A 20914-nucleotide genomic window follows, 5' to 3' on the forward strand; every position below is an offset into this window, starting at 1 on the left:
CCAAGCACTCTTTCTCCCCCCATTTCAATAACCCAGACTCAAGGTTACTGTCTCAAGCACTGCCATCAACCGCACTTATTCCCTCACCCCCGGTCTCTGTCTCCCAATATTCCAGATTGTAAGCTCTGCTTTCCCATTGTCTGACTTATTGTATTATCATTTCCTGTACTGTATTCTCTTTCATACAGTGCTGAGTACATTGTGGGCGCTATATTAATAAAGATATACATAGACAAGTGATAAGTTTATTGTGACTTTATTGTAAAAGTATAGACTATAGAATGGACCACCGCAGCTGTCAAAGTATTGTAGGTGTAGGTGCTGCCTAGGTAGGTATATATATATAGTAGACAAACAGAGAACAGAAACCTGGAATTGGCACTCTATGGGCGATAGATGAATGGATTAAAAACGTAATACTTTATTATCCAAGTTAAAATAATGGGGATTAAAACGAATATTAAACGCTCAGATCGTATAGGTACGAACACTCAATGAATTGTTCCGGATCAAATATATAGACTGCAATGGAACACTTAACAGTGTCTTGCAGTGTGAACAGGTGGATAAGATAAACCACTGCTCAATGTAAACCAGGATACAGCTAATGACTGTAGTGCAGTGGTAAGTAGTGCGCAGACCCTGGAGTTATAATGAAGCGACGGTCAAGGATATGGACCCTAGCCAGGTCTGCCAGTATACTAAATAGCATAATGTGTGGCTAGATGACACAAGGTCCTAGCCATACAAGCGTAATGAGAACAACATATATGGCATGATGATGGTAAAGAGTCACGTAGCTATATGGTGTAAGTAACCAAAGATCAGGGTCTGAAAATGTGGCTCAGTTCAACTGGGTATAATGTGAACCCTAAGTGTGGTGGAACCAAGTGTATGAGATCTAAGAGGATCCCATACCAACTAAATGTGGCAGATGTACAGCACTAAATACATACACTTAGTACACTTGTTCGTTTTAATCCCCATTATTTTAACTTGGATAATAAAGTATTACGTTTTTAACCCTTTCATCTATCACCCACTAGGTGTAAAAGTGCCCATTCTAGGTTTCTGTTCTCTGTTCGTCGACTTTATTGGAAATCCTGCTACAGCAGAAATAGTAAGGGGGTGGGGGGGGGGAGAGAGAGAAGATATGAGAGAAAACATCAGGGGTCATACAAAAAAAAAGTGTAAGAGAAGAGCACACGAGGTGGGGATACAGGACCCCCTATTTGTACTTGGGCCAGGCAGCCACGCGGTTGAAGAGCGGGGCCTTCAAGAAGAAAGGGGACTTCAGATACGCAGCAACAGCAGGCAAAGCCTGGGGGAGGAAGAATGGAGATGTCAGGCTTACGAGTAGGGGGGCCGATTAATGAACTTCTTAATTGTGGGAGACTTTCAGGTTCCAAATCTCAACCCTTGCGATACGGCCAAGTAATCTGAATAATTATAGGAATATAAATACCTGATTAATCATAACAAGCTGTGCAGAATCAGCACATTGGTGGACTCTGCCCAGCAGACTTCAGTCCACACAACTATTTTACCATATACTTACTACCCTCATCCCCAGCGAGTGTGGAGGCTGAAGGAGACCTGATGGTAACAGAACTCCTGTAGTGGCTCAGGAGATTCTCTGTCCTCCAATGTACAGTCACGCCCTGGCCAGGGATGACAGTCGGAGGGAGGGGACACACTAATAACTTAGTCAAAGTGGGGCTAATAAGACACCTGTGGGTGAGAGTCACCTCAAATCGGGTCAGGAAATCCTGCAGGTTCTTGAGGTTTTGCAGACACGTTGGTTCCAGCATCCGGTGTACATCCAAAGCATCGTACATCAGGAAGTCAGCAAAGGTGATCTGGGGGGGATAAAGGGGGGCAGTCAGGATCCCACCCACACACCCCAGGGGGCCCTCACAAGGTGTGCAAAGGCATCACCTGGCACTGCCACCTCCCAGGGGAGGAGAGAAAGCAGATAGCAGAGAAGAGGAAATGGAGGGGAGAGATGATAGGATGTAGGGGAGGGGAAGAGAGAGATGGGGTGCTGGGGAGGTGGGAGGGAAGAGATGGGTGTTTGAGTGCGAGAGGGGGGGGGGGCACCTTTTCTCCAGCAAACCAAGCTCTGTCTCCAAGGAAGCGAGAGAATCTTGTTAGCGCGACAGGTAACTTCTCCAGGTACGGCCCCTTCAGTGTCTCCTGGGGGGAGGTTGGAAATTAACAGGTTAATGTCTCTCCCCCCTACTTTGATCTCAACCCCCAAATATCTCTACAACCCTCAGACTCACAAAGAGGGGGTTATAGGCGATGGTGCCTAGGCCCGTTCGAAAATCCATTGCCTGGTTCTCCACCAGATCCACACGGAGCTTCTCCCCCTCCAGCTCCCCACCTGGTGAGAAGAGAGACTCAATGGGGAGGTACTAGGCAGAGGAGAGACTCAAGGGGGAGGTGGGGACAGGGGAGGGGTGGGAAAGCTATGGGTGCTGATTCTAGATGAGCCAATTTAGCAATTTATAAGGTTTTCAGCCCAAATCCCCAAACTAATGCATAGGGAAATTGGGGCCAAAAACAGCCCGATCAGCACATAGAATCAACCCCTTAATTGAGGGGGTAGAAGGAGAGAGACTCACCCCTCAAGGGGTATTACTGGGAGCCTGTGGGGCAGATTCTTACACAGTCCATGCTTGCGTGCAATGTAGCGCAGGATGGCGTTACTCTGGGACAGCTTCACATCTCCGTCCAACAGGTACGGCAACTGCAGGAAGAGAGGGTAACAAGTATCACCCCCCAGGAAATGGGTCTTTCCCCCAACATCCCGAAGGGGTAGATCCTCAGACTGGAGTGGAGCGCCCTGACCTAAATGTATACAGAAGACCCAATGCTACACCCAATATGACACAAAGTTAAATGCTATCTGTTCTCATAAGTAAGGGTAAAAAAGGAGAGAAGCGCACACCTCATAGTGTAGTATTATTAGCTTTACTAGGCACAAAGAATAAAAATGCACTTACAAAATATCTGACGCGCACTCCCGCTTAGCACTGAGCCCCTACAGCCGCAATTAGAGCGGCTTTAGTAGGGGCTCACCTGCGCTTCCGCAAGCGCAGGTCTTAGGTCTCGGCCAGGCTCCCTGCTGGCGTGCTGAGGCGCAGGGAAAGCGGGTGCTTTCCCTGACCTTGCGGTTGCTTACCGCACGCGCTGTCAGTGGCCCGTCAGAGGGCGGGCCGGGGGCGGGCACGTCACTGGCCGGGGGCGGGCCAGTGACGTCACGGAGCTGGTTCGCCCTCATCGGGCGAACCGCTCACGTGACCGGCCTGTCGCGCCGGCAAGCGGGGGAATTTTAAATTCCCCTAAGACCTGCACTTCCGCGCGCTTGTGAAAGCACAGGTGAGCCCCTACTAAAGCCGCTCTAATTGCGGCTGTAGGGGCTCAGTGCTGAGCGGGAGCGCGCGTCAGCACGCTTCAGCAAGCAAGCGCTAAACATGGCCGAGGCCTTAGGGGAATTTAAAATTCCCCCGCTTGCCGGCGCGACAGGCCGGTCACGTGAGCGGTTCGCCCAATGAGGGCGAACCAGCTCCGTGACGTCACTGACCCGCCCCCGGCCAGTGACGCGCCTGCCCCCGGCCCGCCCCCTGACGGCCCGCTGACGGCGCGTGCGGTAAGCAACCGCAAGGCCAGGGAAAGCACCCGCTTTCCCTGCGCCTCAGCGAGCAAGCAGTGAGCCTGGCCGAGGCCTCAGGTTTAAAACGAGTCTGTGCATTCTGTACAAAGCTACGCGCAATGCCCCTCCCGCTACACTGAAAATCCTCTGACAGATACAGCTTTAACAGTGGTCGTTTCTTTTTCTAATTCCTTATTTTTCAGGAGGGTTGGTGCCATCATATTTTTAAACGTTTTTGCCCTCCTGTATAACACCGTAGGTCTGTCAGGGATCATTTCCTTTAGAACGGTGCCACACTGTAAGGTATTCCAATGTTTGGCCATAATTTGATTAATTTCTCTTGATACTCTGTTACATTTAGTTATAAATAAAACATCTTGTTTGTGATCATTTCTATTGTTAACCTTATCCCTAAGTACAGTTGCGGTCCAGTAGTAAGGCCATATTATAAGCTCTTTTAACATTTGTTTTATGGTGTCCTTTTGATAGAAATGTGTCTCTCCCGGACCCTTGGTCTGCTCTACTAGGCAGACCAGTTCAAGACATGCCTAGAGCGGAGCCTAAACCAAACTAATATCCCACATAATGTTAGCTACAAAATGCTGTACTGCGGCATACTGGAAAACACAGGAAGCCCCCCCTCTGGCAATGGTAAAATGCAGAATATGGCATATTGCTTCGATGGAATAAAAAAAAACTCACAGCTTTCTTAAGGGAGAGCTGCGACAAGTTCTCCCAGATCTGGGACCCGTGGCTTGCCGGAGAGGGCGGTCAGAGAGATATTAGAGAATTGGCTTGGGAGTAGACGGAAGACGACGAGCCCCCCGGGCTGATCAAGCACAGAGGCATATCTCAAGTGAACCACAGTAATTACTGTTCCTGTCGAATAATGGGTATGGCGTGGAGTATTCTTGTAAAATAAACTTAGACCGTTGCAAATACTGGTACCCCCTCCCCGCCCCCTCTCCTCCACCTCATTTCCCCTTGTATTGTTGTCCATTATGCTCGGTCCAATATCACTTAACCGCAGAGATATTAGGGGATGTTAAGGAAGACCCCAACAATACGGATAATTATATTTGGATCTGTGGGCCCGGAAGGTCTATATCATGGTATGTGCTATATAACATCCTTACTGTTCCTATTTTATCTTCTGTATCCCAATTGAAAATTGGCAATAAAATAATGTTAAGTTGAAAAAAAAAAAAGTGTGTATCAAATGGTTTGACGGAGTTTTAAAATCTTCAATCCTTGAACAGTTTCTTCTTAGTCGCTGAAACTGTCCATAAGGAATGTTAGCTACCCATCTCCGGTGGTGATTACTGATTGCTTCTAAATATTTATTACAATCTACAGCTTTGTAGAAAGTTCCAGTTTGTATATCGGAGTCATTGGATATAAAAAGAGCACCAAACCCAAGAAAGCTATATTTTGCGAGTCATAATTATAAGTAAATTTCACGTTAAAAGGATTAATATTCATGTCTTCTAAAAAGGACAAAGACAACAAACGGGACATCAGCACTCCCAATTAACGTTAGTAGATAGTAAATAAAGTGAACGGTGCAGTAGGGTTAAGGGCAAAACAGACACAAAAATACTGGCACACACTAGACCCAGAAGGGCCAGGGGTCCAGTAGAAGCCCCTAACGTAACAGCCCTCAGTAACACTAAGGTCAATACTAAGTCATGTAATGACTAGAAAAAGCACGGAACTCAGATTGTCCACACGTGAAACAATGATATGATGTCTACACTAATAAACACTTTTAATAGTTGTATAATAATTAAAAAAAATAGGGTATTAAACTCCACGGAGCACAATGAGCTTCGAAATATGAAGCACTACTTGGTATTAGAGCAAGTGCCCCTGATATAGTGACAGGGCCGGACAGCCCAACAAAAATAGAAGAAGTTGAGCCTTCTGCACAACTGATGAGATATATGACAAAAAGTGGTTTGGCAATTAATAAAACCTTTAACCGTAAAAGTCTCGCTATTCTGGAGCCAAAGGGTTTACGCTGGGTAAAATATGGCCAGATAGCTTAACTCGTTCCTGTTACAAGCACAACAAGTTCTTTGTCTTTTCTTCACTTTATTGGGGAAATCATAGACACACAAAGGCATTTGTGGATGATGGTGTTGTGAGAGAGAGCTTCTCTATAGTGAGGGTGCTTGATAGTAGGGAAAGGTAAAAAAACGGGGATACTTGCCAGGAGGTAAATAGCATGGGATGTGCTTGCTCAGCAGCTAGATTAGAAAGGAAGTGTAGGGGAATCTGGGAAGCAGGGGAAGTCTAGGGACAGACTAACTGTCAGCAAGACAAGGGGGGGTTGGAATAGCCCACTCTCAGCTAGGAGAATTGGAGGTTGCAGGCAACCAACACTGACTATGGCTGTGTAAACAACATGTAACAATAATGTTGCCTTTTCACATGCAGCTAGCTGCTGGGACAGGGAAAATAACAGGCAGCTAAACTAGGGAGACATGAATCATATGAGCTGCAAAGGGATACAGAGAAATATGAAATCCTGTTCCAGGACACTCACCATTGGAAAAAGATGTAAAAAATTTCTGCGTCAACAAAAAAGTGCATGTAAGACCTCTCCCTCTGTTGCATTTAAAGTTCCCTGATGGTTTAGTACTGAAACCAAAGGTAGGTGGAGAACGTAATTTGGTAGGAGCCAACATGGTTTTGTGACATGCCACCCTTCTGTATATAATGGAGGGTCGTTCTTCCAGATGTATTCCCAAAACAGGGTCATGCTTCAAAATGCCCCAGTGTCTATTCACAATAGACCTAACAGACTTTTGCAACTGGCTGAATCTTGTAGAAAATGACATGCAATCCTTAGAAGAGGATCGAGTGCTACGAGAAGATCTAGTTTCATATTTATCTTTAGTTGTTTGGAGCAGAGCTGGTCTGACAAGCTCTGCTGCCCCTATAAAAGATAATTCTACTTGAATAGTGTCATATCCTTTTTCAATAAATTTGGCCTTCATGATATTAGATTGAACAATGAAGTCAAGATCAGTGGAGCAATTTCGTTTTAGTCTACTAAATTGGCTGTATGGAATATTTTTCAGCCAACCTTGATGGTGACTGCTCTTAGCATGAAGGTAGCTATTAGATGCTTCCTCCTTAATATGTATATCTGTCTGTACTTCATTGTTCGAATCAACTTTTAGACAAAGATCAAGAAAAATAATAGATGTAGGATCTACCACTGAAGTGAAAAACAGACCAAATGTATCCAAAGAAAAGTGAGTAAATAAATCATAAATATCACCAAAAGTCGTGTCCCAAATGATCAAAATATCGTCTATGAAACGGCCTTAGTAGACCAGGCCCGCACCATATAGGTTGTTGGTCCAAACATGGTTGTCCTCCCAACAACCCATAAACATAGGTGCGAACCTCGTCCCCATGGCTGTTCCACAGACCTGTAAATAATAGTGACTGAAACAAAAAATAATTGTGCGTTAATATGAACTTGATAATAGAAAGAATAAAATTATATTCTGTGTATCAGATAACCCATTAACACCGCATAAAAAGTGTTTTACTGCTGCCAGCCCCTTAGAGTGTTCTATACATGTGTATAATGATGCAATATCACAAGTGGCCCATACCAAAGATGGTTGCCACTGAATGCCCGAGACAGTCGATGACATGCAAACTGTCCAGAATATGTGACCTCAAAGATAAAACATGGGTCTGAAGATAATAATCAACATATTGGGACAGATTCGCTGTCATCGAGTCTGTCCCGGACACTATGGGCCTGCCAGGAGGAGAAGTGAGGGACTTGTTCACCTTGGGTAAATGATAAAAAATGGGGACCCTGGGATGTGTAATGAATAAATATTTGAATTCAATGTCAGTAAGAATACTGTTGGTCTGAGCCTCTTTAAGCAATAACAAAAGTTCTGCTTGATAAGTAACAGTGGGATCAGATTTTAGTCTAACATAAGAAGTCTCATCCAAAAGGAGGCGCTGTGCTTCATTGATGTAATCAAATTTGTCCTGAAGCACAATCTCACCTCCCTTATCTGCTTTGCGAATCACTAACTTGAAATGATTTTGTAATTGTTTCCTAGCTAACTGTTCGCAGCAGGAAAGATTTTTCTTCAACAATTATGCAAAGATCAACGATCTAAACCTTTGAAGATCACTATGGACCATAGAATAAAAAGTCTCAATATAACTCCCCTTAGATAAATAGGGGGAAAATGAGACTTAGGCCTAAAAGGAGAATGACTAATAGGTGTAACATCATTGTCTAAAGATTGGTACATCATTAGGTATGGATATGGTCCAATGTTTTCTTCAAAATTATCTAGCCCTGAGCCAGTCGCATCGTCCGCCGGACCTTGATTATTGATATCAAATACCGGTGTAGACCAGGCCTGCACAACTCGTAAAGCGAGAAGGGCCGAACTGCTCCAAGGAAAAAAAATTTGGGCCGCACGGGTAAAATCATCATCATCATCATCATCATCATCATCATCATCATCATCATCTCTCCTCCAACACCTCTCATCATCATCATCATCATCCTCATATCTCCCCCAGAACCCCTCACTATCAACCTTTGCGATACTCCCCATCTATCTCTCATACCCCCATCTGTCCCCCTCACCCACACACATAATACTCCCCCTCCACATCAAACACACAATATCCCCCTGCACATCACACACATCCCACCCCCCTGCACCTCCAATGACCCCCCTGCACCTCCAATGACCCCCCCTTGCACCTCCAATGACCCCCCCTTGCACATCCAATGACCCCCCCTGCACCTCCAATGACCCCCCTGCACCTCCAATGACCCCCCCTGCACCTCCAATGACCCCCCCTGCACCTCCAATGAACCCCCTGCACCTCCAATCACCCCCCCTACACCTCCAATGACCCCCCTGCACCTCACCTCACCCCCCTGCACCTCACCTCACCCTCCTGCACCTCACCCTCCTGCACCTCACCCTCCTGCACCTCACCCTCCTGCACCTCACTCCCCTGCACCTCACCCTCCTGCACCTCACCCTCCTTCACCTCACCCTCCTGCACCTCACCCTCCTGCACCTCACCCTCCTGCACCTCACCCCCCTGCACCTCCCCCTCCTGCACCTCACCCTCCTGCACCTCACCCTCCTGCACCTCACCATCCTGCACCTCACTCCCCTGCACCTCACTCCCCTGCACCTCACTCCCCTGCACCTCACTCCCCTGCACCTCACTCCCCTGCACCTCACTCCCCTGCACCTCACTCCCCTGCACCTCACCCTCCTGCACCTCACTCCCCTGCACCACACCCTCCTGCACCTCACATCCCTGCACCTCACATCCCTGCACCTCACTCCCCTGCACCTCAAATCCCCCCCAATGGCACCTCACCTCCCCCCCCCCCCCAACGGCACCTCACGGTGGCAGAGCAGGCAGGACTCGCACACTTGTGCAGTCCTGACTCTGAGAGCAGGTTTGAGGAGGTGGAGGGGTGAGCGGTGAGCGGTGAGCGGCCAAGAGGGGGGGGAGAGAAGCGGCTCGCGGCCAGGAGGTGGGGGAGAAGCGGCTCGCGGCCAGGAGGGGGGGGGGGGAGAAGCGGCTCGCGGCCCGCGGCCGGGAAAGCGGCTCGCGGGAGAGGAGGGAGGAGGACGGGGAAAGCCACCGTGGGCCGCACAATGAGTGGAGGCGGGCCACATGCGGCCTGCGGGCTGCGTGTTGTGCAGCCCTGGTGTAGACCCATTATTATTTTTCAACAAAAAATGTCTCTTAAGAGTTAACTTCCGTATAAAACGGTTAAGGTCCACAAATAAATCAAAAGAATCCGAATAGGCACTGGGGCAAAAAAATAGACCCCTATTGAGAAGATGAATCTGATCAGGGGAGAGCATATGGAAAGAAAGATTGTATATACCCTTAGGTTCAGGTGGTATGGAGTCAATAACCCTTAATGCTTTCTTTTCTTGAAGCTTTCTCCCTGCTCTGACTCCTCTTCCCTTGAACTTCCTCTTTTTTATGAGGCATTCGTGGGACCCCAGTCCTGTACTTGCATGGGACTCCGATGGGATTCTTTGGAACAAATCACAATGGAACCCTTCTCTAAAAAAGTCTGTGAACTAACATTGGGAGCCAGATTTTTAGGTCTGGCTCCCAATCGTTCACTAGGAGGAGGGAACCTGTTTTATCCTGATTGAAACAAGGGTCACTTGAGGTACTGTACTAGCTCTCTCGTTATCCAAACAGGAAAACCTGTTTTGAAGGGCAGGTTTAGACCTGTCCACCGCACCCTTAATATTTGATTGTGTATGAGGCTTAGATTTATTAGTTTGAAGGTTCTTTTTCTTATTAATAAAAAGGTCCTGATGTACTCCTAGATGTTTCATGTTTAACATTTTTTCAATTATCAACTCTATTGTTGGAAAAATCTTCTTTATCCCCTCAACATTTTGCCATCTTTGCGGCTAACTAATTCGTTTTCAAACGCCATTACCATGTTATTCACATTATCATCTAATTGAATATACCCCTCAAGATCTTTAAATTATTTCAGTGTGTTTTGTATATTATCTATCTCTATCTTTAATTCACTGAGTCTGTCCCCTATATCTAATCGGGAGTTAGAGCAATTAAAAAGAATTTGATTCAACTCTGTACTAAAATCATCATTAGTAAAAAAAAAATGTAGGCTTCTTTAAAAATCTCAAATCAATTTATTATCAAGATATCCTTGTAATGAGACACTGTCCCACCAGTGTCTCATTACATCTTTCAACAGTTTTTCCAATTTCAAAAAATTGATCCTTCATTTGAACATTTATTGTCAACAATGACCAAGCTTTCATTGCCAAACCGCCCAGCAAATCTATGTCTCCTCGTGTGACGATCACTACAGGATTTAAGCATGTTAAAAGGTGAATATACAGAATAAACCGTGATAATGAAATTAAATAAAATTAAATATAAGTGCAATGTCCTGCAGCTAATAGTAAGGCAAAATACAATAGAAAAATATATATATATCAGCACTGGACATGCATATTCATAAAAGTGAAGTGTTATAGGTGAATATACAATTGAAATGAATGTCAATGTGTATTAGAACAGCGGTGCGCAAACTGTGGGGCACGACCCCCAGGGGGGGCGCGATACTGCCGATGGGGGGCGCGGGGTTTACAGAGGCCCCGCGCGCTTCCCGAAGGCACTTAAATTAAGTGCCGGGGGAGCTGCAGGGCCTCTGTAAACCTAACTTACCGTGGCTCCGGCGGCTTCCTCCCTGCGGCGCCATGGCAACGCGGCATCAAAATGACACTGCGAGGTCATGTGACGTCACGTTGCTATGGCAACGTGACGTCATTACGCCGGAGCGCGGGTAAGTTGGGGTTGGGGAGGGCGCGGGAGCGAGGGGACAGCCATCAGGGGGGCGCAGGGAAAAAAGTTTGCGCCCCCCTGTATTAGAACATGTAGCATCATGGAGATATAAAGCTAATAGGATGCAGCTCTATGGAGTACTATCCAACATATGAATGAAAAAAGAGGGGAAAAAAGCGAAATCCAATATAGCAAAATAAAAGTAGCTGGGCAATTTATTAAAATACAAGAAAAACGTGGTCCCTGGACATAGACAAGTAGGGACAAATGCAGTGTATACATATCTATCTATATCTATTTCTCAAACCGTTGAAATGGCTCCCTTGGCCCGCCCGCCCCTGCACACCTCTCATTGGCCGGTGTGGTCTAACAGTGACACACACACACACACACACCGCCCAGGTAAGTAACTAAACCGCCGTCTCCCCTCCCAGCGCACACCCCTGCCGCCGCCTCCAACCCCCTGTGCCTCCCGATGCCTCAAACCCGTGTCTCTCTGTAGAGGGAGAGGGGGGTTGGCCCGGTATTAAAGGGGTTGCACCCCATATGGCCACCCCCAGACCTCACCAGGGAGGCAAGGGGTTAACAGGACTGCGGTCCAGGAATGTGGTTTACACCTTGTCATGTCAGGAAAATGTATTTTCCCCTTTTCCCATGTTTCATTATAAGCCTGTATTTTAATGTTTTAAAGTGCATTTCTGTATCTCCAGTTCTAGAGGTCGCAGAGAGTTGATATTTGGCCAATGTGTGGAGTCACTGTAGGCATTAAGAACTGGCAAATTTCGACCCACTGAGCCCACCAGAATGGAACTTATTAATATGTGTAGATATTAAAGTGTATATGGATGGTATTTTGGATCTGCTCTGAAAATGCAGACCATCTGCTATGTTAATAGGTCATGAAGGGCACCTGGCTGATTGAGCCTAAGCACTGTGATCAAAAGTTAACTGCCCTGATTGTTTACACTAAGTACTAATCAACAGACCAAGTACTAAACAGACTCTGCCACTCTAATTGTTACCCGAGGGTGGATAATCAAACTGGGGTGGTTTGTAAGTGTTATGTCTACACCTACAAACAATGCAGATCCTATCAGATACTTAATTTGGTAGACTGGTCGTCGGCCCTGATTTAATTATGGGGCTGCAGAAATAAGACCCTCAAAGTCCCAGTACACATGGGCTAATTAGCTGGGGGGCATGGGTTAATCTGTGTCTCCACGTTAGGGATTGGATACAGATAATTGTTCACCAATAGTCTGTATTCAATGTTAAGAATAGGGTTACACAAATATATAAACTGTGTCAACCCTACAGTTTTTAGTTCTTCTTCTGATACCATCTTGAATGTCACCGGATTGCTGGAGAATTGCTAGCTGATACTTCTCCATCCCCCAACCCTAAGTAAGTGTTACCTTCTTGCCTGTTAATTGTACTATATTGCTGTGTTCACCTTTTTAAGGAATAAATTATATTTTATTATATCTAAGCCTCGTTCAGTTCAACCCAGATATTTGGTGTTCATTATATCTTGTCATAAGTTACCGTGACACTCCCCTCCCAGCGCAAAACCACTGTGCCTCCCGCTGCCTCCAACCCCTGCGCCTGCGCCCCTCCTTCCGGCATTGCTTCCAAGCTCACACCCCGGCCGCTAGAGTCAGCGGGGGAGCGGGGGCGCGGCCGGACGGGAGCGAGCGCCCGGGACAAAGCGGGGGAGCGGACAGCCGGGCGGGGGAGCGGACAGCCGGGTGGGGGAGCGGACAGCCGGGCGGGGGAGCGGACAGCCGGGCGGGGGAGCGGACAGCCGGGCGGGGGAGCGGACAGCCGGGCGGGGGAGCGGACGGCCGAGCGGGGGAGCGGACAGCCGGGCGGGGGAGCGGCCACTACAATTTCAAACACGCTGCCTCCCGCCTCAGATCGATGTGGGAGCAGGTGGGTGAAGGAGCGGCCGCCGCATGCACGGCCCCCGTCTGCAGATGGAAGGTTTCAGGGGGGGGGCAGACGACCGGCAGACAGTGGGGGAAGCCCCCCTCTTTCTCTCCCTTCCCCACCTCTTTCTCTCCCTCCCCCCCCCTCTTTCTCTCCCTCCCCCCCCCTCTCTTTCTCCCTCCCCCCCTCTCTTTCTCTCCCTCCCCCCTTGGGGGTCTCTAATATCGTAGCGTTATTCCCACGCGCCAATATGAACGCGAGGATCTCCGTTAGGTAAACTGCTCATTACCATAGGATTTGCATATGAATGCGAGGACATCGTAACGCAAAGCACTTTCTGGGAGACGCGTTACGGGTAACGCTACGTACAAGGGGGATAACGTCACGCTAAAAATGTAACGCGGTGCTGAGGATCTACCCCAAGTCAGCAAACTAAATCACCCCACCAACTTAGAGGCATCAGCCCACGTGTGCACTAGGGAAGTCTAATTCCCCTCATATCCTCCCCACATCTCCCACCCCCCCCTCCCCGGGTCACTTGTACATTGGGGAAGTCCAGTCCCAGCGTCTCCTTCACCTCCAGCCACTGGCTCGTGTCGTAATCTGGGGATAAGGAAGAGAGGAATCTGTGTGACACACCGGTACACCCCCACAGGGCGTGGCACCCTGCGTACACAGGGCGTGGCACCCTGCGTACACAGGGCGAGGCACAGTGCGTATACAGGGCGAGGCACAGTGCGTACACACAATGTTGCAGTGTCTTAAATACATAAGCCGGGATTCACCAGTGCCGGCTATAGTGTGATACAGTGTCACACCACATACAAGTTAACTTCAACCCCTTCACTGTATTTCCACCCACAGCTGGAAGGTTGATCCATGCATCTACTACTGTCAGGTTAAGGAATGATAGTACAACTACTTTTATTTATTTTTTTTAAGACAAAAAATACAAAGTCTCTGCTTCAACACAGGTGGCTGAATCAGAGGCTCAATCTTCGACTGCACCACCTGTGCTGAAGCTGGGACATCCTGAAAACCTGACCTGTGGGGGGGGGGGGGGACTGCAATGGAGCACCCTTGTGTTAAATCAGCACTTGACTTCTCAGGACATCATGAAGAAAATACAATGTTTCAGGCCCAGCCTTGGCAAAGCATGTTAGCGAAACGTATGTCGGCAAGTGACGTAATAGCGTCACAGGAGGAAGGAGGCTCAGTGAGTAACGACACTGACTGGCACTGAGTGTGAAGCAGGGGAACCTGGTTCAATTCCCGGTGTCGGCTCCTTGTGACCTTGGGCAAGTCACTTTATCTCCCCGTGCCTCAGGCACCAAAAAAATAGATTGTAAGCTCCACGGGGCAGGGACCTGTGCCTGCAAAATGTCTCTGTAAAGCGCTGCGTAAAACTAGCAGCGCTATACAAGAACGTGCTATTATTATAATTATTAGAGGGGAAGCATTCGTGTTCGTGATCGGAATACATACCGTACTATTCATACATTTGTTTTTTTCAAGTAACGCTCTTGTAAGAGCGTATGACTTTTTACTTCACATGTATACTAACTGGGGGTCCTATTAGGAAGACTGCACTCACTACTGTAAGAGTGATTCGCTATACAGTTTTATTTTTCTCCATTCATCAGCAGAGGGTTCTAGCAGCTAGCAGTCCGGTTTTGGCTTAAGCAGCGAGTGCTATTGTGGTTCTCATATGCTCTTACCGCTATCCCACATCAACCACTTATGGTCAAGCAGTGATTAAGGGCTACCCGCATCAAGGCTTCCCCTGAATCCAGAGCACATCATCTATGTCTGTTATTATGAACATAGTATGCGGTGCGTTACCATCTACTCCCTGGCATATTTAGAGTGCTCATAAGGTTGAAGAGTGATATTGGGTTAATTAACCATTACTAGGCTACCCCTCTATCCAGACCTGTGTCATATAGCGGCTATAACTAGAGCTGTTGAGTAACAAAGAGACATAGAATACTAAAGGTGATCATTTTTTGGGCATATCAGTGCCCCTCCATGGTCTTGTGCAGTATTCAGACACAGGGACAGGTGGCTGTACTAACCGTGTTCATCTAACACTAGTAACCCATGGTCAAGCAGGGATTATGGGTAACCGTATTAAGGCCGTCCCTGAAGCCAGACCACTATTTTCACGTTCAGCAATTATGGCTGTAGAGCTCTCTAACTAAAATACATGGGAGAATTAATGGTGCTTACCTTTTAGCATATTAATGCCTTGGCACGGTCTTATGCCATATCTGGTATTAGAGACAGGTGGATGAATCCATCAGGTTTCCACTTTAAATCCAGATTCTACTTGCGCATTATGGAGGTATAGCTAAGCTTGACTCAATTAGAGATCACTGGCTCTATATATTGCGGTTGCAGAATCAGCACCCTACAGGTTAAGCAATCGCTAGGGGCTTATACATTCGATACTGCAGCTTTTCAAACCTTACAGTAATTTGTTTTTTGAGCATTGCTCATCAATAAATAGTTTTTAACTTTGACATCAGTTCACTGGGTACACTCTTGCTCCCCCATATCCTGCGCATCATTACTGACTCCCCTGGTTGTCTGACGATCACCTTGATAGAATGCCCTCGTTTATTGGGGTTCTAGCTCCGCAGTATCCAACCTATTTTCACCCCAGATTGTAGCACCAATCACTTATTTTGAATCCTCCTATATGCTGTTGCGAGGGTTCCCTCCCATCCCCCTGTTCCTTATTAGTTCACAATATTTCAGGACAACCTCAGGTAAGTGTGGTCAGCTTGAAACATTGTATTATCTGCATGATGTCCTGAAAAGTCAAAACGGTGATTTAAGCCAAGAAAGAACCGACTTTTTTTAGTTAGACAGACGGTGATTGGGCAGAGCTGATATCTACAGAGTTGAGACGATCTTAAAGTCACGCACAGTAATACTTCTCTCCAAGGCACTGATGCGGGGAGGAGGTGGGTGTATATAAACTGTAACACACACACACACACCATCTGCTGGACCATTTTGAGCGGCTGCATCATGAGAAGACAGAACTCATCCAGCGAGAAGCACTGACCCATGAGAGAGAAAATACCCCATGTACAGACTGCTTAACCCCTCCCAAGGGTCCCGGCAGGTGGCTGCAGCGATCCCAACGGTGCCGGGATCAGAGGGGTTAAGGGGGACACAAAACATGGCAGCATGCGTGTGGTATCCCAAACACACGCGTGTGATGCACTCACCGCCCTGCACCACATATAGTGTCTCCTCATACGGGGTCCCCGTGTATTCCAGCAGGAGACGGATGGGGTGAGCCAGCTACGGGGCGGAGAGAGAGGGAGAGATAAAGGAAGAGACTATTACTTCCTCCCCCATACTTCAGTATTACCCCCCTCCACCCTAATACTTCAGTATTACCCCTCTCCTCCACTTCAGTATTACCCCCCTGCTCCTCCTCCCCCTATACTTCATTACCCCATCCTCCCTCTATACTTCAGTATTAACCCCCTCCTATACATCAGTATTACCCCCCTCATCCTCCCTCTATACTTCAGTATTAACCCCCTCCTATACTTCAGTATTACCCTCCTCCTTCCCCATTAATACTTCAGTATTATCCCCTCTCTCACAGTAACTCACCCCTCGGATGTCCCAGTACCCCAGTATCATCATCCTGCACTGTATCAGACTGGGAATCTCCCGCCCCGTAACATTTCCTAGTTAAATAGCCTCTGGTGCAGGTGACGTGGTGCTCTGGGAAATCTCCAGCCTCCCTCTCCCCTCCACGCCCACTCAGCTTAGTTAAAGGGACAGCACAATCAGAAGCAGCCATTGAGAATGGTCCCAGTGGCCATTTTATTCTATCCCAGTGACTCAGAATCTCAGGATTGGGAACTGTATTTGCAGCGCTGCAGCGAGTCCAGTGACGCGGAGATCCAAGCGACTCAAAGACAATTCGCACCCATCACCATCTTTATTCTGTAACACACTTATAGGAGCGTTAAAAACACGTAGGGGGTGTGTACCACGTGTCGCAAACCGGGGCCAACATTGGGTCATTTTTTACTCTGCGTCAATGTTTTATCCCACATTTTCTGCCCCAATTTGCGCCACGAGTTTGGGGAGCGGTTATAGGAGGAGTTGGGGAGGAGAGAGCGAAGAGCAATATTGTATGTAGATAGAGTAATAGTTGCGCCAATAACCAGTGCAGTTTCTCTGCGCCAAATGAATCCGCCAGGTTTAGGCGGCGTTATTCTCCGCGCCAAACGGAATAAACCAGATCTGAAACATTCACAAGTGTAGCGAGTTTTCGGCACCGGAGCGAGGCGCCATCACGTGACCGCGCCTGCCCTGCACCGGAGGATTAACGGGGGGGGGGAGGGAAGGTCGGACACATGGATCCCCCGGAGTGTGACCGCGGCAGACACCGTCTTCGGTAACTTCCTACATCTGTACATGCAGCTGCTCGCACAATGACGCAGACGCTCCTTGTTTGACGCAAGTTGCACCATTTCCCCTCCCTATTCCCTTCCTACCTTTGCGTCACAGTACAGATATTGATTTAGACTGCGTGTCCTCTCCCCCCCCCCCCCCCGCAGAATAACACCGTGGAACACCTATTCTTCCTTTTTTGCTATTATTATTCTTTTTACGATCCATTGTTTTTATTTCTGAGCTAGGTTTCAAATGATTGCTTTATGATAAACAATATTTACCCCAGCAAAGTTACAGTATTAATTTAATATTTGCCCCCCACACAAAATTAGGGTGACCAGATTTACAAAAGTAAAAACCGGGACACATTAAAAAAATATATTTATAAAACAAATGACATCACCAACTGCGCTTTATGTCTCATTTATGTCTCTCCGCCGCTCTTTGTCCCCCCTTCTTAGGCTGAGTCCCAGCTGGCGCTGAGGGCGCTCATGCTTGGGGAGCGTTCCAAGCATGAGCGCCGGGTGTCCTGCAGGTACGCGCGGGTGGGAGAGGGGGGGCATTGCGGGTAGTTGAACGCGCGGGTAAGTATAGGTTTTTTGTTTACTTAAGTGCCGAGCGCGGGTGAGCGTGTGTGCCCGTGCACGAGCGCCGTGCGCACAGCGTGAGCGGGGACTTACATATAGCTATATATGTAAGTAACCGCCGCCCGCTCAGCGCTAGCGGGGACGCAGCCTTACACACACCCAGTCTCTCTCCCTCCCATCCCTCCATTGTCGTTCCACCCTTCCCATTCTGGCTCTCTACCCATTCTCTGTGTGTCTCTCTCTCCCCCATTCTGTGTCTCTCGCTCCCCCATTCTGTGTCTCGCTCTTCCCCATTCTCTCCCCCTTTGTGTGTGTCTCTCTCCCCCATTCTCTGTGTCTCCCCCACCATCTGTGTGTGAATCTCTCTCCCCCATTCTGTGTGTGTGTGTCTCTGTGTCTCTCTCTCCCCCATTCTGTGTGTCTCTCTGTGTGTGCGTCTCTCCCCCATTCTCTGTGTCTCTCTCTCCCCCATTCTCTGTGTCTCTCTCTCTCCCCCATTCCGTGTGTCTCTCTCTCCCCCAGTCTCTCTGTGTGCGTCTCTCACCCATTCTCTGTGTCTCTCTCTCCCCCATTCTGTTTGTGCGTCTCTCTCCCCCATTCCGTGTGTGCGTCTCTCCCCCATTCTCTGTCTCTCTCTCCCCCATTCTCTGTGTCTCTCTCTCCCCCATTCTGTGTCTCTCTCTCCCCCATTCTCTGTGTGTGCGTCTCTCCCCCATTCTCTGTGTCTCTCTCTCCCCCATTCTGTCTCTCTCTCCCCCATTCTGTCTCTCTCTCCCTCATTCTGTGTGTCTCTCTCCCCCATTCTGTGTCTCTCTCTCCCCCATTCTCTGTGTGTGCGTCTCTCCCCCATTCTCTGTGTCTCTCTCTCCCCCATTCTGTGTCTCTCTCTCCCTCATTCTGTGTGTCTCTCTCTCTCCCATTCTGTGTCTCTCTCCCCCCCATTCTCTGTGTGTGCGTCTCTCCCCCATTCTCTGTGTCTCTCTCTCTCCTCCATTCTGTGTCTCTCTCTCCCTCATTCTGTGTGTCTCTCTCTCCCCCATTCTGTGTCTCTCTCTCCCCCATTCTCTGTGTGTGCATCTCTCCCCCATTCTCTGTGTCTCTCTCTCCCCCATTCTGTGTCTCTCTCTCCCTCATTATCTGTGTCTCTCTCTCCCCCATTCTCTGTGTCTCTCTCTCCCCCATTCTCTGTGTCTCTCTCTCCCCCATTCTGTGTCTCTCTCTCCCTCATTCTGTGTGTGTCTCTCTCCCTCATTCTGTGTGTCTCTCTCTCCCCCATTCTCTGTGTCTCTCTCTCCCCCATTCTGTGTCTCTCTCTCCCTCATTCTGTGTGTCTCTCTCTCCCCCATTCTGTGTGTCTCTCTCTCCCCCATTCTGTGTGTCTCTCTCCCCCATTCTGTGTGTCTCTCTCTCTCCCTTATTCTGTGTGTCTCTCTCTCCCTTATTCTGTGTGTCTCTCTCTCCCCCATTCTGTGTGTCTCTCTCTCCCCCATTCTGTGTGCCTCTCTCTCCCCCCCCCCCATGCTGCCTCTCTCTCCCCCCCCCATGCTGCCTCTCTCCCCCCCCCCATGCTGCCTCTCTCCCCCGCCTCTCGTGTGTGTCCGTTCTGGTCCCTACCTGCCTCTGAGGAACATTGGGGGGGAAGCCATCTTGAGCCCTGGCAGCAGACACCGAAGCTCCCACTGTCTCACTGCTGAGGCTCCTCTGCCTGTAACCCCGCCCCCACCCTCTGCCTGTAACCCCGCCCCCACCCTCTGCCTGTAACCCCGCCCCCACCCTCTGCCTGTAACCCCGCCCCAGCCTCTGTCTGTAACCCCGCCCCACCCTCTGCCTGTAACCCCGCCCCCACCCTCTGCCTGTAACCCCGCCCCCACCCTCTGCCTGTAACCCCGCCCTCACCCTCTGCCGCTAGTCAGACCGGCTTCTGCCTGTTCCTGTATTCTCTGCTCTCTGCTGCCCCCCCTGCTCTGATGGCCAAAACCGGAACAGCCACAAAAAACGGGACATTTTAAAGAATGCAGGGCAGCCGGGACAGACATTAAAAAACTGGGACAGACATTAAAAAAACAGGACTGTCCCGGCTAAACCGGGACAACTGGTCACCCTACCCAAAATGTTTCTTATTATTTATTGCTTCCCCCCCTTACATCCTCTTGTGTGTCTTTATATTTATTTAAACCTGTAGAACAACCACGTGCAATAATAGGGAGAGGAATTACAAAGAACAGATACTGTTGTCAGAGAGAACCCAGCGAGGCAGGACGACAGAAGGATCCCAATATCGTGCACTCGTTACTCGTTGGAAAGTGGGATGTGGGACATCTGATCCCATATAAGGACGTGGCGCAGCCTATAACGACGCACTATATAGCGGTCCAAAGGAGAAAGGACAAAAAGGTCTCAAATGGTTGAATTGTGAGAATGAATGTATATTAAAAACAGTTTATCTATATATATGACTGAAATAATGTTTGTGTGTGTATTTGCCCTGTGCAATTGGCCCTGTGTGTATTTCTTCCCCCTGTGTGATTGGCCCACGGACGCCCCCCCCCCCCTCACATTGCGTGCACCTCTTGCCCTCACTTGGAATTGGAACCTCACTTGGCAGGACCATCTCACTTGGAAGCTGACTTGCTGGGAGAACAACTTTGCTACTCAACGCTACCCACACTCCTCGGCGACCCCGGCCTCACTGCTTCACCTCTCCCCCCACACCAACACCCCGGTCACAGCACAAGCAGCCGCCGCTCCTCGGCGGCGCCGGACTCACTGCTTCACCTCTCTCCCACCCCTCCAGCCCAGCACAAACAGCCGCCGCTCCTCAGCGCCAACAGACTCACTGCCTCACCTCCCTCTCTCTCTCTCTCTCTCCCACCCCCCCGGCACAGCACAAGCAGCCGCCGCTCCTCGGCACCAAGGGCCTCACCTCTCTCTCCCG

General features: G+C 48.7%; 1 protein-coding gene across 1 annotated transcript; it reads right to left on the reverse strand.

Moving 5' to 3' along the window:
* Positions 1-240: 240 nt before the first annotated feature.
* On the reverse strand, positions 241-16744 carry LOC142502511 (glutathione S-transferase Mu 4-like). Its single transcript, XM_075613595.1, has 8 exons — positions 16598-16744; positions 16201-16276; positions 13506-13564; positions 2671-2752; positions 2286-2386; positions 2101-2196; positions 1749-1859; positions 241-1321 (listed from the first exon to the last, which is right to left on the reverse strand). Exons 1-8 carry the CDS (start codon positions 16628-16630, stop codon positions 1229-1231), a joined length of 651 nt encoding a protein of 216 aa, XP_075469710.1. The 5' UTR covers positions 16631-16744; the 3' UTR covers positions 241-1228.
* Between the last annotated feature and the right edge of the window lie 4170 nt (positions 16745-20914).

The sequence above is a fragment of the Ascaphus truei genome, chromosome 9 (assembly GCF_040206685.1).
Source record: "Ascaphus truei isolate aAscTru1 chromosome 9, aAscTru1.hap1, whole genome shotgun sequence".
Lineage (NCBI taxonomy): Eukaryota > Metazoa > Chordata > Amphibia > Anura > Ascaphidae > Ascaphus > Ascaphus truei.